At 44.0% G+C, this 17306-nt stretch overlaps 1 protein-coding gene across 1 annotated transcript in view; it reads left to right on the plus strand.

The window, feature by feature from the left end:
• plxna3 (plexin A3) overlaps positions 1-17306 on the plus strand; it is a 31651-nt gene that overhangs the window by 12588 nt on the left and 1757 nt on the right. Inside the window, exons 7-37 of the mRNA XM_061301579.1 lie at positions 2793-2933; positions 3010-3110; positions 4035-4158; positions 4997-5147; positions 5240-5339; positions 5415-5529; positions 6778-6978; positions 8630-8726; positions 9007-9197; positions 9269-9417; positions 10025-10145; positions 10236-10372; positions 10454-10624; positions 10708-10801; positions 10887-11006; positions 11279-11395; positions 11463-11606; positions 11719-11953; positions 12029-12171; positions 12277-12432; positions 12595-12695; positions 12770-12836; positions 13163-13309; positions 13393-13552; positions 13957-14060; positions 14139-14235; positions 14966-15043; positions 15489-15601; positions 15706-15875; positions 16685-16897; positions 17042-17192. Coding sequence (XP_061157563.1) covers positions 2793-2933; positions 3010-3110; positions 4035-4158; positions 4997-5147; positions 5240-5339; positions 5415-5529; positions 6778-6978; positions 8630-8726; positions 9007-9197; positions 9269-9417; positions 10025-10145; positions 10236-10372; positions 10454-10624; positions 10708-10801; positions 10887-11006; positions 11279-11395; positions 11463-11606; positions 11719-11953; positions 12029-12171; positions 12277-12432; positions 12595-12695; positions 12770-12836; positions 13163-13309; positions 13393-13552; positions 13957-14060; positions 14139-14235; positions 14966-15043; positions 15489-15601; positions 15706-15875; positions 16685-16897; positions 17042-17192 — 4209 coding nt within the window. The remainder of the gene's footprint in view (positions 1-2792; positions 2934-3009; positions 3111-4034; positions 4159-4996; positions 5148-5239; positions 5340-5414; positions 5530-6777; positions 6979-8629; positions 8727-9006; positions 9198-9268; positions 9418-10024; positions 10146-10235; positions 10373-10453; positions 10625-10707; positions 10802-10886; positions 11007-11278; positions 11396-11462; positions 11607-11718; positions 11954-12028; positions 12172-12276; positions 12433-12594; positions 12696-12769; positions 12837-13162; positions 13310-13392; positions 13553-13956; positions 14061-14138; positions 14236-14965; positions 15044-15488; positions 15602-15705; positions 15876-16684; positions 16898-17041; positions 17193-17306) is intronic.

Here is a 17306-nt window from a genome sequence, read left to right on the forward strand (position 1 = left end):
CACTGCAGTCCTGTGTTACACACAAATGACAAACAACTTCACAAAAGGTGAAGTGGCCATTAAAGCAGCACTAGGAAAAAAGTGCTTCCTGCTTGCTGAAAGGCATTTAGAAAAAAAAACATCAAAAATATACATACTATTTGTTGTGTGACTTGAGGGTGGGAAAGCATCAGTTGGTGGTCTTGTTATTATCAAGAGTGTGTGTGCGTGTGTGTGCGTGCGTGTGTGTGTGTGTGTTAGGGGGATGGGAATGGGTTAATAAGCTTAACAGTCCCCCCCCCCCCTCATGTCACCCCTCACTGGCCTTCCTCCTTCTCGTCTTCATCCCTCAGGCTCTGATGGCTCAATGAACAATGTGTAGTGTGTGTATGTCAGCAAAATTCACACACACAGAATTCCTTGTTTATATCCATCCGTGTTTTTCCTAATGTGGTTTTCATGACAACCGTGAACTGTGTGTTGTTTTTTTAATTACGTTACTGAACTTAGAGACGAATCATAAATGTAATATGTGTATTCAAATATTTGAATTTTTTTTTAATTTTCTCCAATTATAAAATGACTGGAGAGAAATGCTTCTCATGATACTTGGAGGGCTTTCATTCTTTCTCGTGAGCCCCCCCCCCCTCGATACCCTTATCATGAAGAGAATTTATTTTCTTATGCAAACACATTTTTATTGAATTGAATTAAAAAATGTTTAAGGTCACAAAAACAGCCCTTCATCAGTCCATTCCAATAATTCAAAATTGGAGCAATATCAAATATATGACATGCATATGATATTTAAACAAGGACTCTGATTATACCGCAACAAACTATTTTCAAAGTTTGTTATATAATGGTCTTGATTCACCGTATTAAAACTGTTTCTGATTTCTCAAGAAAGAATGAACAGACCACTCGCCATGATGCTTTTAGTTTTAAAAACGGATGAAATCTCTGCACAACAAGCCCAGACTCGTGTCACCAGTGTGGCGTGCTTGATGTTTATTTCTGATCTCACAAGATCTGGTGAGGTGTTGTACTTTTTCTGTGGCAACAGTACATGAAAAGAGTACAAGTTTTATTAGGCTAAAATGAGACTTAATCATGCAATTAAGAAAAGTGGTGGTATTAAAAAGGGCTTGATTAATCACGTTAATAACTCGATTAACTGACACCACTCATATATATGTATATACTATATATATATATATATATATATAATCTTGGGGGAGGGGAAGCATCATTATCATGACGTCAAGGCACCTAAAATGGAGGCCGCATACACACACAGATATAGACACACACCACAGACGCACTAGGAAATTGTCTCAGGGTTAGGGGTTAAAGTTCATGGGTCAGTGTGTGCACATTTTTGAGCGTGTGTGTTTAGAGTTTGAGTCAGAGTCACAGGTGAAAGGTCACTTCTTCCTGAATCACTCCCTTCTTCTTCTTCTTGCATTGGGGGGGGGCATGAGTGTGAAGGGGCATATTGGGTGGCGACTCCAGTTTCATGTTAGCTGCATTGTGGAACTTAAATAACATCTGCGTGATTACCACCATGTTGTTGTTTGGTTTTCTCGTTTTTTTGAATGTCTGCGTGTTTTTGAATGTGTGTGTGTATGAATGTCCGCGTATGTTTTTGTGTGCATATTTGAGCATTTGTGCTTGCATGTTTTTGGGTGCATTTTTGGGTGTGTTTTTTGTGTTTCTTTGTTTGTTTGTGTGTTTGTTTGTTTATGTGCGCACGTGCATGTGGTGTGTGACTGTGTGAGTGTGTGTGTGTGTGTGTGTGTGTGCGTGTGTGTGTGAGTGAGAGAGCACAAATGTGTATCATCCTTGTCTGCTGCAGTGTCCTACTTTCAATCCCCCTCATCTTCTATACTGTTCAGTGTGTGTGTGTGTCTGGGGGGGATTCATCAGCGCAAATTAAGACCAAATGCACGACAAGCAGACAGCTCATTAACACACTGACAACTACACACACCTCTCTCTCCTTCCTTCCTTCCTTCCTTCCTTCCTTCCTTCCTTCCTTCCTTCCTTCCTTCCTTCCTTCCTTCCTTCCTTCCTTCCTTCCTTCCTTCCTTCCTTCCTTCCTTTCACCTGCTTCCCGCCTTCCAGCCCCTCATACTAGACCCCAAGCTGACACAAACCCCTCACCCCTCATCCTCGTCAGTCTTGTTTTTCTGGGTCACACTCAGATGAGGTACACGGAGCTCCTGAGTGTGAAAGACGATGGAATGGTTCATTTTACTGCACTGTGACATCATTGTGTGATGTCCTTAAATACACAGACATTTACTGTACACACAAAAATGATACCAGCTTGAAAAAAAATGACAGCATGACTCCTGAAGAAACAAAAGCTGTTTTCTGGAACCATAGCAATAATGAAAAACAATAGAAGGGATGAACAATTCATGATATTTATTCAGTTAAACATAAATATGAAATTAAATAAAAGATTGCCCCCCCCCCCCCCCTTAAAGTCTCACTATTAAAAAAAAAAAAAACATCATTACAGTACTTAGTAAATCTATTGGACCAATCAAAAATCATTCTGGATAATCTTTTCCACCACTTGGTCCTTTGCTGCCTGTGGTCGTAAGAAATTAGGCCAGATAGGCCAGATGATCAGTTTGAGTGTACCCCTTTTTCAATGTCATCCATACATACGTAGTGCTTGTTCTATTCAGCATCGTCGTGAGTGACCCGGCGCCACTCCCAGCTGGTGTTGTGGGAAAGGTTCAATTATAGACCTTTTGAATGTCACGCTTGCTAAATTTCTGGATGTATATGTGTTTAAGATCCGCGTAGATGGACTTCCGCCGCCGTCCCACAATGCTTTGCTGTACGAGAGTGTAACGGTGGTGGAAGGAAAGCCCATCCTGAGAGACATGATGTTCAGTCCGGACCACCTCTACATCTACCTACTCAGTGACAGACAGGTGTGCATGCACACGCAGGAGCACGTCGTCGCACACGTACGTGCATCTGACATGTTCAGCCATGTGGCTGTTTCAGGTGACCAGACTTCCTGTGGAGACATGCGAGCAGTATCACTCTTGTTCGGACTGTTTATCTTCAGGAGACCCTCACTGTGGATGGTGTGTCCTCTACAACGAGTAAGACTCACACTATGATATCATCTATCTATTTATATAGAATTTTTGTTTTTGTTATGTAACCTAAAAGGAATTTATTTTTTTTTATTTTTTTTTTTAGTCATCAACAATTCTAAATGCTTCTATAACAGTACTATTCTATAAAAGACCCACAATATGGAAATTTACTCGTGATTGAAAGCCATTAAAATGTATTGAGGTGGTGACATATGGATGGATGGATGGATGGATGGATGGATGGATGGATGGATGGATGGATGCATGGATGGATGGATGGATGGATGGATGGATGGATGGATGGATGGATGGATGGATGGATGGATGGATGGATGGATGGATGGATGGATGGATGGATGGATGGATGGACGGATGGACGGATGGACGGATGGATGCATGGATGGATCTCAATATGCAAAAAGACAAAAATGATGTGGATTTGCTGCTAACAACTGACGCTCACTTCTGATTGGCTCGAATATTGTGGCGTGCATGTGCAGGGGCATTTATAGAAACATTAATGATGCCACATGGGAGCACACACTCTCACACACAGTCGGTGGGCCTCTTTGATGTTGAGAGTCCAGGTGGAGTCATTTCCTCTTTGCTGTAACATCAATCATATTGGCCTTCAGAATTAAAGAGCACTTCTCTGTGCTCATGAAGAAAAATGTCTGCACTCATTGGAGCTTCACTTGATAATACAACGCTGCATCCAACAGTGCAACGTTGCTCTTCTGCAAAACACTCCAGATGTTTGTAGCACCTCTGTCTTTGCATCTTCTACTCACACTCCTATTGCCTTCACAGACTCTCCAGAAGATATGAAACTACTACAATCTATGCGATGTTGCTACACTCTATATACTATGAGAAAGTCTCTCACCTACATATCGATGATATAATCATGTCATGTGGCCCCTCCAGATGTTCCAGAATGGAGGCATGTGAGAAATGGCAAGAGCCTCTGCACTTCAACACTAAGCTGGACCAGTGTGTCAACATCTCCGTTACCCCCGGCAACATGTCCGTCACCGCCCCTGCAACACAGGTACGTCCCATCGCAGACATCTAGGATGCATCGACACTGCCTTGAGCCGTTTGACCTGTTTTTGTGATACGTAAGTGCGTGCGTATAAATGCGATTAATGGCATTACAATTTACCTATGAGCTTGGTCACCAAAGAAATTCAACTCGAGGTTAATCAGACAACTATATGTATTGACTCCTTGTTTTTAGTATATATAACTAAGTGCATTTTTCCTACGTTTCCATGTTTCCTGCTACCATCACTGTGATGGTACTATTTTTAAACATTACAAAATATTTCAGTCAATACTCAGTAAATCAACTTCAGATCCAGCAAATCCTGAAACGTAGACGTGACATTTTTTTTAAACAAGGAGCACTGCGATTTGTATTAACACAAATAGTGCTGATCGACGAGTGTCGATGGACTATCTGCTCCGTCTTGCATAGTATGGGAAAGCAAGTCAAAACAATCAGAGTAGTTACTTTGTGGCAATTTAGTGACATAAGAAAGGCGTCTTTGTTTGGAGTCTGGGAATTCATAGTGGAATGTACCCCACGTGACTTAACGATAGAATCACAATGTTAGCTAATCCTCATGACAAAATGATGCTATAATGATCAAATCGAATAAAAAGTAATCAAAGGTTCAGCCCCATGAGATCTAGCTTTGAGTGCATATCAATTGCCACATGTTTAGGTAGAACACTGATAAATTCCTTGTGTGTTTTCAAACTACATGGCCCTGATTCTGATTCAAATGAGGCATCTTAACCCAATGGCTCTGCCGCATTCAATACGGCGTTGGCGGACGAGTCAGGGCTCAAGTTGATTGATTGTATGGTTTGTCTGTGTGCAGCTCAGTGTACGGGTCCACCACGTTCCCGCGTTGTCGGGGGGTGTGTCCTGCGTCTTTGAGGATATCAGTGAAACCTCGGCGGAAGTGATGGCCGACGGTCAGGTCACCTGCATGTCACCCACGCTCAGAGACCTGCCGCCACACTCCTACGGTGACACATGCACACACACTCACACACGCAAATACGTACGCAATCGTCTTACACACACACACATAGGTTAATGCGAGGTGCTGTCTTGGCAGGAGAGAAACGAGATGTCCAACTCAGTCTTCGATCCAGCGAGACCATGCGCACCTTCATCAGCACCAACTTCACCTTCTACAACTGCTCCGTGCTCAACTCGTAAGCTCGTCGTCCACTCCTCCTCCTCTTTTCCCCCGCTACCTGCAAGATGGCATCTTCACGTCCTGTTTGCAGGTGCACTTCATGCGTGGGCAGCATGTTTCCGTGTCACTGGTGCAAATATCGTCACATGTGCACCAACAATCTGGAGGACTGCTCCTTCCTGGAGGGACGGGTCAGCACGGCCCAGGTAAAACCCCCCTTGCACCGAGCACGCTCAGTAGAGACTCGTGTTTGCGTACGTGTGTGCATGCGTGCACGTGGTCCTTTAGTAATCCATCAATTCAACTGTTTTGAGCAGTTTTTGGTTGATCTTGTTAAATCTGAACGTCAAAAAAGATGACCCAATTTTCTACTGCTGATTACTAGAAAATGGTCAAAATCAACCTTCTGCGAGAGTCTTATTTTTCTATTGTGTTTACAAAGTCACAAAACACTATTCTGTGAGCCTTGAAAGCTTGGCTGGTGCTCAGTAGGCTCTCTCTTCTTTTTAAATGGCGGGCTTTGAAAGTAAGTCAAAAAAGTCTGAAAATAAATATGCCAGCACTACTGGTTAGTAAGGCAATTCTTTTGTATATACATACGACCAGCTCGGTGTGTCCCCAGTTTCTCCATAAAGTCAGCTGGGATAGGCTCTATGCTCACCCGCAGCCCTAATGGGGACAATCTAAAGAAAACGGATTGATGTACGAGTGTGTGTATGTGTGTGTCTTTGTCCCTGCGTGCACACGTGGATTCGTGTCCATTTAAAGCCTTTCTCCAGAGTCCCTGCAGCATGCTGTGCTCAGGTCCACTTCCTGTGGTGTTAGTGGGCTTTCTGTCAGTCACATTGCAATTAATTACTTTGCCGTAGAGCATTTGTGTAGCTTCATCTCCTTTGAGAAAAACCTTTGACGATGTGTTCATGGGCACATTTTGTGCTTTCTGCAGTCAAAGTCACTAAGCTTGAATAATTGGCAATGCTCTCACTAAACATGAAATGCCATAAAATGTAAAGTTAGGGTGATCATGGCCAAAATGGTCAGACCGATGGCATTGTCACAAATTGTCAATTAAATGACAACTAAGAAAGTCCGACTTGAGTTGTGCTTGGAATATAACAGATATAAAATCGCCTATCTATACATGTTTGTTCTCTCGCATAAATCTGATTTCCACCAATCCTATTGCTAATATTACAAAAAGAATCCAGCAACAGAGCTCAGAGATGTGAAGTATAGTAGCTATGATCATTAGAATTTACTTTTGAATCTGTACTAACCTTTTGAAATATGATGCCTCGGTAAACCTTTTCATTTCCAGCTCACACTTAGCGTTCGTTTCCATTTTGTTGCAGGTTGTCAAAACAAATCAAGAATTTCCACCATTTCTGTGAACTGGGAATGCTCATGTGAAAAACAAGCGCCATCTTTTTGACTGTGTGACTTTCTGTCCACAGGGCTGTCCTCAGATCCTGCCCACATCGGACATTCTGGTGCCAGCCGGTCTCGTTCGTCCAATCACGTTGCGGGCACGCAACCTGCCGCAGCCTCAGTCGGGCCAGAAGAACTACGAGTGCGTGTTCCATATCCAAGGGAAAGTCCAGCGCATCCCGGCGGTGCGCTTCAACTCGTCCTGCATCCAATGTCAGAACACTTCGGTAAGGCTTTACTCAATACTTTTGATTTGAAAGTTACTACATTATTTCAATTCAGCAACAGCGTATTAATCCGAATACGTGCATGTTATCAGACACAAAGATGGACACAATAATACAAAACCTACTTATGGACCCTAAATTAAGAGTTAACATAGCACAAACTTAGCATAGCATACTAAATTTGGTTGGTGCAGCCTGAACTTTTCAAGCGTACACACATGGCGGACTCCCATTCTCTATCCTCTTTGTCGGTCATTGTTTTCTCTGACAACGGGTTGTGTCTGTTCCATTTTGTTGCACCTTGTGGTGCAATGACAATGAAGCTAGTCTGAGCTATTCTGAGTCTGTTGAAATGAGTACAGTAATATTGAGGACAATAATTTAGCCTTTTATTCTTAGAATTGATCATTTATTAAAAATGTATTTTATTTTTCCATGAGTTAATTAATCGATTGCTATCACATGCACACTCTGCGTAATATGTGTCGACATTAATCAATAAAGCCATCGAGACGTCTTTTGTACAATGATGCAACCAAAAAAAATAATTTGGGGGGAGGGGGGAAGATTACGCCAAGATGCCAGTTGTGCCGCGGCATCAATATCTTCCCGGCCTTCCCCTCACAAGCCCTACTGACTTGAAAATGTTACAGTAAAACGCCACACATCCCCCACAGACTTGCTCAGCCCGCTTTGCCTCTGACTGAGACGCAATCGTCTTCTCAGCACAGTGACCTTCACTTGTCCTTGTTTCAGCAAACCAGCATAGTATAAATGAGTGTGGTGTGTTTGTGTGAGTGTGTGGGCGGGGGGGTGAAACCAAGAGGAAATGGAGCATATTAGTTCAATAAAAGCAAAAGGCACTGAGCATATTCGACATAAACAACATTTGGTTTTAAAGTAGCCCATTATATGTTTGTATTGCTTGTTGAGTTTTGCGTGGGAAATTATTAACATTTTGTGGGCAGTTTTCTTCTCCCCTCCAGCTTTATGTAACTGTCCTGTAAATTGATCTCTCACCAAATCGTTAAATGGGTGTATTCTTTTAACCGTGTGTGAGATTTATTTGAAATCAGTTGACTTGATTTCGTAGCAACAACCGCAAGTCCTGATTAGAGATAACTCATCGCTTGGTCTCTAATAACAAGTCTCATGAGAATGTGGGTGTGAGTGCACGTGTGCTGATTCTGTTCGATGGGCTCAGCTGGATGATTTTAATGCTAATGGAAGCATTAGGCACACGGGCACACACAGAATCATTGCACAAAGAGATGGATTGAAATGCAAAAATATCTCTAGCACAACAACGGAACCAAAAAAACAGGAAGTAGAACGCAGAGTTAATCATTTGATGCTGGCTGAAATGAGATCTAGCAAGGTGCGCATTCTAAAAGTTCCATGGGAAAAAGGTGTACCACACTGCAAAATTCCTGGCCTTGGAGCTCCCATTGAACTGTGGTTAGCACACCTGCCACATCGTAGATAAGTTCTGGGTTTGAATCTTTGAATCATGTGCTTGACTGGATTTTTCCTCCCACATTCCGGAAACATTCTAGCGTGTTCAATTGGGTCACTAAATGATCCCTAGGTATAAATGCAAGCCTATATGTGTTCTGACATGAACATTTTTGCACGTTCTTGTGCTGCGTAGTACTGGTACGAGGGAACCGAATCAGCTGACCTTCCAGTGGACTTCAACATTGTCTGGGATGGAGACTTCTTCATTGACAAGCCGGTGTCCATGAAAGGTAACGTGATGGTTGACGTTCCAAATCTGTCCGCTCTGTCGACGTTGGTCAGTTTTCTTGTGTCCACAAATGACTTGTTGTGTTAAAAATCCCCAAGAAACATTAACTTTGTTTCCATTATGCGTGCAATAAGCTTGCTGGCAAGAATGATATTTGACTGCCTAATTTGGTTATCTGGCTGCTTTACTTTTACTGTCCTTGTGTTTCAGTAATAAAACAAAATGTCTCACTCACTCCTCCTGAACAATTTGTCCCCTTCTGCTTCATGTGCCGTATTCAGCGTTGCTGTACAAGTGCGAGGCTCAACGCTCCAGCTGCGGGCAGTGCCTGAAAGCGCCGACCGCCTTCCAATGCGGCTGGTGCGCCGAAAGCAGGAAGTGCGTGCTGCGTCAGCATTGCGCGGCGCCGGAACATAGCTGGATGCACCACGGACGCCACAACTTGCGCTGCAGCCACCCGCGCATCAACAAGGTAGGAGTGCCCACGCGCCGCCGAGGCGCCACTCCTGCACCCGCCCCTCCGTTAAACCTTGTGTCCCGCAGATCGCTCCTCTGACAGGACCTCGCGAGGGAGGGACTCGAGTGACTATCGAGGGGGAAAACCTGGGCCTTCAGGTGAAGGAGATCACGCATGTGCAGGTGGCCGGCGTTCGCTGCAACCCCGTCCCCTCGCTGTACATCAGCGCAGAGAGGTCAGTGTGAACCAAACAAGCGCATCTTTCTGGAGCATTATTGGCGTGTGCTGACCAACATCATTCTTGTGACGTCGACATGTGACAGACATGATGTGCAGGTGACGTTTAAGTAGATGTGCACAGTGGATAGTGACCGAAAGTCAATAGCGAATTTCTGCGACGAATTAAAGCTCTGCTGAGATCTCAATCGTCTACTCCAAAACAAAAGTCTGCAAACTATTGTCCCAAACCATTTGAATAGTATTCAAAACTCTTGCTTGAAACATTGATTCGCTCTTAAAAACTTACAGCTAAGCACTTTAATACACAATGTACAATACCTGGATGTGTGCAGTCTGCTGGGAAAGTCGGCTGCTGACACTTGATGGACGTGCAGTTCACATGTACTCACTAAGTGGTTGACACGTGACTGGCAAATAGTCAGCATGTAGCAGACATATTGCTAACATGACCACTCACATGTATTCAGTCAGTAGATGACATGATGTGACTGACATGTACTTGCTATTCGAGTATTCATTGTGTTAATAATGGCGACTGACATGAATTCATGTAGCGTTTCGCCATGACAAGTCTTTCTCAAAACCTTTTTGTGTACATGCAGGGTGGTGTGTGACATGGCCGAGGCGCTGCTGCCTCACTCTCCCGGCGGTGCAGTGGAGTTGTGTATCGGCGTGTGCAGCGCTGAGTATCGCACCATGTCCACGCAAGCGTATGCCTTCGTGGTGAGACTTTGTTCATGTCCTCACGTATGCGCATTCGTTGTCACGAGTGCCAAGCTAATTCTGAGCTAATTTTCTCTCACTCACTCACAGAGTCCCAGTTTGAGCAACGTTCGTCCAGAGAGAGGTCCAGTTTCCGGGGGAACCAGACTGACAGTGGCAGGTCGAAACTTAGACGCCGGCAGCAGTGTGTCGGTCTTCATCGACAAAGACGAGTGTCTGTTTGTCAAGTAAGTCATAAAACCGGAAATCATTCCTCACAGCAACTGCAGTCAAAGATGAACAATCTTCCTTTTCCTCTACTCATCCAGACGCATCAATCGGGAGGTGGTCTGCATCACTCCCGCCTCGCCATCCGGAGTTGGCCCCGCCCTTATCCGACTGATGATCGACAAGGCGGAAGTGACCAGCTCCGAGATCAAATACACGTACATGGAGGACCCGACCATCACTGCTATAGAACCTAACTGGTCCATTCTCAAGTAGGCCTTCGCCCACTTTCACTGTCCACCATTTATAGCGCGGATTTCTAACACCCTGTGTGTGTTTGTGTGTGTGTGCACAGTGGTAGCACAGTGATCACAGTAACAGGAACCAACCTGCTCACCATCCAGGAGCCCAAAGTCAGAGCCAAATATGGCGGAGTTGAGACCAACAACGTAAGACCGTTCAAATCTAAAATTGAAATGACATCACATGGTTAACACCAAGGTCATATGATCCTGCAACGGGGTATCTCCTCAGTTCTGCACGGCGGTCAACGACAGCGTCATGACGTGTTTGGCGCCTGGACTGGTGTACGGCAAGCCCAATCCGCCAGAGGGGGCGCTGCATGCCGATGAGTTTGGCTTCATCTTGGATCAGGTGATGTGTGTGACGTGACACAACCTTACACCGATGCCAAGAAGCATCTGTTCTGCACATTAAAATGGACATATCATGGAAAATCGACTAAGATTGGGGTCACGATTTGCCAATCTAGCAAAGGTCGGCCTTGCCATTGGCCCAGCAGCGTGTGGGGCACTGCAGATTCACACTTTAAAAAGTCTTTTTTGAGTTGTGTTTCTCCTATATTTTAACTTAAGCGAAAATAAATCAATATTATTCATTCATTGCGTTGATATCTCGACTGGTAGGTGTCATCCGTACTGGTGGTTAACTCCACCTTCACGCACTACCCCAACCCGACTTTCGACGCCCTGGGCATCTCAGGAATCCTGGAGGTCAAGCCAGGGTCCCCCATCATCCTCAAGGTGAGACGCAACCGCACAGAAAGTCACATGTTGGAGCACAACATGTGTGAACCATGTTTGTGTGCAGGGCAAGAACCTGGTCCCGGCCGCCCCCGGCAACAACCGTCTCAACTACACCGTTCTGATTGGCGAGTCTCCATGCTTGTTGACGGTCTCCGAACATCAGCTGCTTTGTGATTCGCCCGAGTTGACCGGAGAGCAACGTGTGCTGGTGAGTTAGCCCTCCACAACTTCAAACTTCACGTGTTCAGCAATTGAGTCGATTCGACAGCATTTCAGTCCTTTGGCAGTCTGCTTGAAGCTCCATCTGCAATTTCCCATAGATCCTGGTCGGAGGTTTGGAGTTCTCCCCGGGAACACTCCACATTTATTCAGACAGCGCCCTCACGCTGCCTGCCATCATTGGCATCGGCGCGGGCGGTGGCGTGCTGCTGATAGCCATCATCGCCGTGCTGATCGCCTACAAGCGAAAGACGCGCGACGCTGACCGCACACTAAAGCGTCTTCAACTCCAAATGGACAACCTGGAGAGCAGGGTGGCTCTTGAGTGCAAAGAAGGTTCGCACACCACACCCACAACCAATAGTGTGTGTGTGTATATTTCACATTAATCTGTGTGTTTGGGTTGTGTAGCCTTTGCTGAGCTGCAGACCGATATTCAGGAACTGACTAACGACATGGACGGAGTGAAGATTCCCTTCTTGGAATATCGCACTTACACCATGAGAGTCATGTTCCCAGGAATAGAAGAGCATCCAGTTCTCAAGGAGCTGGACGTATGTCTCACACACACGCACACACACATGGATGAGCTAGTTTACAAAAATACAATTTGTTGTTCATTTAGTGATTTGTAATTTGTATGGTTGTGTGCATTTCAGTCGCCGGCCAACGTGGAGAAAGCCCTCCGACTCTTCAGTCAGCTTCTCAACAACAAAATGTTCCTGTTGACCTTCATACACACACTGGAGGCTCAGAGGTCGTTCTCCATGCGGGACCGCGGGAACGTGGCCTCACTGCTGATGGCCACGCTACAGGTACCGGTGGCTCCTTGCTAAATGGTCTATAACGCTTTCAAAGACACCGCGGTTTCTCAAAGGGCGATCGTACTTCTGTCGTGGGGCCTAGCTAGCATGCAAAGCTAATGCGGCATTTTGAACAGCGGGTTTGCTATGCTAACGGGCGTGGCTTTGCATCAGGGTCGCATGGAGTACGCCACGGTGGTGCTCAAACAGCTGTTGGCAGACCTTATCGAGAAGAACCTGGAGAACCGTAACCACCCCAAACTGTTGCTGAGGAGGTCAGTAGGCGACCAGGGTCATGTGCGGGCTTCTGCTCTAGCCCTCCGTTTGACCCTTTAACGCTGTGTTGCAGGACAGAGTCTGTGGCTGAGAAGATGCTGACCAACTGGTTCACCTTCCTCCTGTATCGCTTCCTCAAGGTGATTGCTGGTGTTTATTTGTGTGAGGGGAGCCAACACGCTAACTGGCTAATAGAGCCTTATAGTCAAGCAGAGCTTCACTACACTTACAATACGAATGACCAGATTAGCTCAAGGTGGTTTGCCAAACAAATGTTTGTCAGATGGTCGCCTGTACTTTCTTTGTCCCAAGTGAAATTTGAACATGTTCAAAGTTTCCTTGGGACAAGAAGAAATTCACTACCATTACACTTCAATTCACCAGACTGCGCAAACCAAAAGAGTCTATTGGACTGGTAACTAACCGCTAATATAACCTAAAATGTGTTTTTCCCTGTCATCGCCAGGAGTGTGCTGGCGAGCCTCTGTTTATGCTGTACTGTGCCATCAAGCAGCAGATGGAGAAAGGGCCCATCGACGCCATTACGGGCGAAGCGCGTTATTCCCTCAGTGAAGACAAACTCATCAGGCAGCAGATTGACTACAAGCAGCTGGTAATGCACACACACCTGCATATGTTTCTTTATGCATGTCGGTACGCACGCCTCCCTCCATTGATCATGTCATCTCCCTTTAGACATTAATGTGCATCCCTCCGGAGGGTGAGGCGGGCACGGAGGTGCCGGTCAAGGTGTTGAACTGCGATACAGTGACGCAGGTCAAAGACAAGTTGCTGGATGCTGTCTACAAGGGGATCCCCTTCTCGCAGCGACCACAGGCCGACGATATGGACCTCGGTAATGCTTCTTTTCCTTAGGAATTGGCATGTGCATGCTTTTTGCCATACATTCGATGATGATATGATTGTGTACGGTTATGATACAATTAACTGATTACCAAAATATTCACTCCCATTACGTTATACATATTATTTCCTACAATTTGCTACGATTTACAACGATGATGATATCTTTTGCAAATGATGACGTGATTTTCTACAATTACAATTGCAATTCACTTCAATTATGATGTGATTCACCCCAGCCTGTAAGACCATCCACTCCGATTACAATACAGTTTGTTCGAATGATGATAGAGGTCACTTTGATTCCGTTATAATTCACTACAATTGTGATATTATTCACTGCAATTTCAGTTACGACTCCATGTCAATATCTTCACGTGTTTTGTGCGTGTTCAGAGTGGCGTCAAGGTCGGCTGACCAGGATAATCCTACAGGACGAAGACGTGACCACAAAGATTGAAAGCGACTGGAAGCGACTCAACACACTTGCTCACTATCAGGTGCGTCAGTCTCTCCTTCGCCTGTCAGGTGACCAGGAAGTGGCGTGCAGACTCACCTCAATGCCAATGTGTTGCTAGGTAACAGACGGCTCCCTGGTGGCGCTGGTCCAGAAGCAGGTTTCTGCTTACAACATTGCCAACAGCTTCACTTTCACCAGATCCCTCAGCAGATATGGTACACACATGCACAAAATCATAATACGACATCACACATATTGTTTATATTAGTTTATATTATAATATATCACACATATCAGGCTATATTAGCGAGTTATTGTCTTAGCAACCTGTCCACCTAGCTCCTGTAGTTGGCTTTAGATTTTATTCGGTAGCTCGGTCATTGAATCACACTATCATTGCAGTGAATTGTGTTATAATTGTAGTGAATTGTGTTGAATTGCATCCTAATTAGAGTAAATCAGATAACAATTGGAGTACCGTATTTTCCGGACTATAAGACGCTATTTTTTGTACAAACTTTGAACCCTTGTAGTGCAGTGCATCTTATCTATTGATTTTTCATGATTTTTATGATATTGTATGATTAGTGCATATTATATTATATACGGAAAGTAAACATTAAAACACCTGCAGCTTATATATGAACAAAACTGAATTTTCCCCTAATTTTAGCTGGTGCGACTTATATTCGGGTGTGGCTTAAAGTCCACAAATTACGGTAACTGTGTCATAATTACTAAATTGTATCATAATCAGAGTGAAATATATCAGAACCATAATAAAGATAGTTTTATAATTGTAGTTTTACTTATGCAGTGTACCCAATTTAAGATAATAGCCAACTACAAGAGCTACATACATTGTGTGGGCAAGTCACTGAGTCACTAAGTCACTAACTAACTTCCACACATACAAACTAACAGCTTGTTGTACTCTTTATGCAGAATCGCTACTGCGCACTTCCAGTAGTCCTGACAGTCTGAGGTCCAGAGCGCCCATGATCACACCAGACCAGGAGACAGGTAGGTGCCATTTTGTTCAATAACCAGTGAGCTAGGATAAATGTGCGTATAGCATATTGTAGGTATAGTCAATGCAGGTGAAGTCGTAATTTTGGTATGGCAACAACAAGGGATGTTACTATTACAATACAATTTTTTCCACCAATACCAATATGAGTACTCACGTCTTTCATGGTTACCGATAAAAAGCACCGATACCACGAGTACTTTTGATACATAAAATCCACCCCCGCCCCCCCCAAAAACAATGACAAATACTTTTAAAGACCTGTATTCCCAAATAACAATTTCCCTTGAAATCCTATAAAGTTAATGATTTCTCAATTCTACTTTCTGCTGGTAAATGGTCACTAGTAGTGATAGCTTGAAATAATGTTGGTATCTGCACCAATAACAATCGGTACTAACCCGTCACTCGTGATAACGTTGATTCCGTGTGTTTCAGGAACTAAACTATGGCACTTGGTCAAGAACCATGAGCACAGTGACCAGCGTGAGGGGGATCGTGGCAGCAAGATGGTGTCCGAAATCTACCTGACACGCCTGCTGGCCACTAAGGTGTCATACAAACACCTGACATTTGAAGGACATTGCAAATTTCTGCGCATTTATTGTAGAATTTGATCGTAAACAAGGATGTATCTTGCTCATACTGCCACCAGGGGACATTGCAGAAGTTTGTGGATGACCTGTTCGAAACAGTCTTCAGCACCGCCCATCGAGGGTCCGCTCTGCCGCTGGCCATCAAATACATGTTTGACTTTCTGGACGAGCAGGCTGATAAACGACAGATCAGCGACCCGGATGTGCGACACACCTGGAAGAGCAACTGGTAGGAGTCCAAGCTTGCCTTTTCTTTCCATTACGATATCGTTCACTACAATTAGGATACGGTTCGCTACACTTATGTTAATATTCACTACGATTAAACAGAAACATAGTTCACTTCAGTTTTGTTGCAATTACGATACAACTACAGTAGGATTTACTTTGATTCTGTCAACAGTAAATGTTAATCGGAGATGGCTTATGTGTCCCCCAAAATATTAAAAATGTCTTTACTTTTTTCCTAGCATATCAGGTTTGATAAGTTTCAGAAAATGGGTGGATGCAGGACTTTGACCTATAAAAGCTTGTTTAATGCGTGTTGTAATATATAGCTCTAATGTTTTAGAAAAAATCCACCTGTTGCTCAACCTAACTCTTATTTCATAAATATTACTCAATAAATTTCGATATTACATAATATGTTTTTCATATATTATTATTATTATTAGTAGTAGTACTAGTATGAATATCTTATCTGATAGAGAAATAACGATGGCAGCGGAAAAAAAATCATCTTGAAAATTTACTTGCATGGCTGATTACATTTTTTGGGAAAAATGTGTTGGTCATTGTTATTATGCAATCGGCCCGATTAAAATACGATTCACTCCAGAGGCTATATGATTCATTCTGATGATAATTCACCAGGATTACCATACAACTCACTGTGATGATGATGATACAATTCACTGATCAATGATTTATAAATATACGTACAATATTGTCTATTGATCTTACATTTTATTTACGGCAATTAGGATACGATGTGTTTGGAGTATGCGCGCTGTAACAGTTGGCTGTCTGTGTCTCCAGTCTTCCTCTCAGGTTCTGGGTCAACGTCATCAAGAATCCACAGTTTGTTTTCGACATCCACAAAAGTAGCATCACTGACGCTTGCCTGTCGGTCGTGGCTCAGACCTTCATGGACTCGTGCTCCACATCTGAACACCGACTTGGAAAAGACTCACCGTCCAACAAGCTGCTCTACGCAAAAGACATCCCCAACTATAAGAGTTGGGTGGAGAGGTAGCTCACACACTTACTAGCTAGTGCAGTTCAATAGCTCACTATAACCTAATATTGCCTAATAGAAAGAGATGTAATAGGCTAACTAGCACATTGCTAAATGCCCAGCAAGTGTGGCTAAGGCTTTTATCGTGCATGTCCTAGGTACTACAGAGACATTGCCAAAATGCCAAGCATCAGCGACCAGGACATGGATGCCTACCTGGTGGAGCAGTCACGTCTCCACGGCAATGAGTTTAACACGCTAAGCGCACTCAGTGAGCTTTACTTCTATATCAACAAGTACAAGGAGGAGGTGAGTTCATAACAATAGGTTGCTTACTCATTCAATGCAAATTCACACCAAATGTTCTGGTCCGGATGTAACTAATGAACTGACCAGTCATATGATGATGATGATGATGATGAT

Source organism: Syngnathus typhle, linkage group LG2, assembly GCF_033458585.1.
Source record: "Syngnathus typhle isolate RoL2023-S1 ecotype Sweden linkage group LG2, RoL_Styp_1.0, whole genome shotgun sequence".
Classification (NCBI taxonomy): Eukaryota; Metazoa; Chordata; class Actinopteri; order Syngnathiformes; family Syngnathidae; genus Syngnathus; species Syngnathus typhle.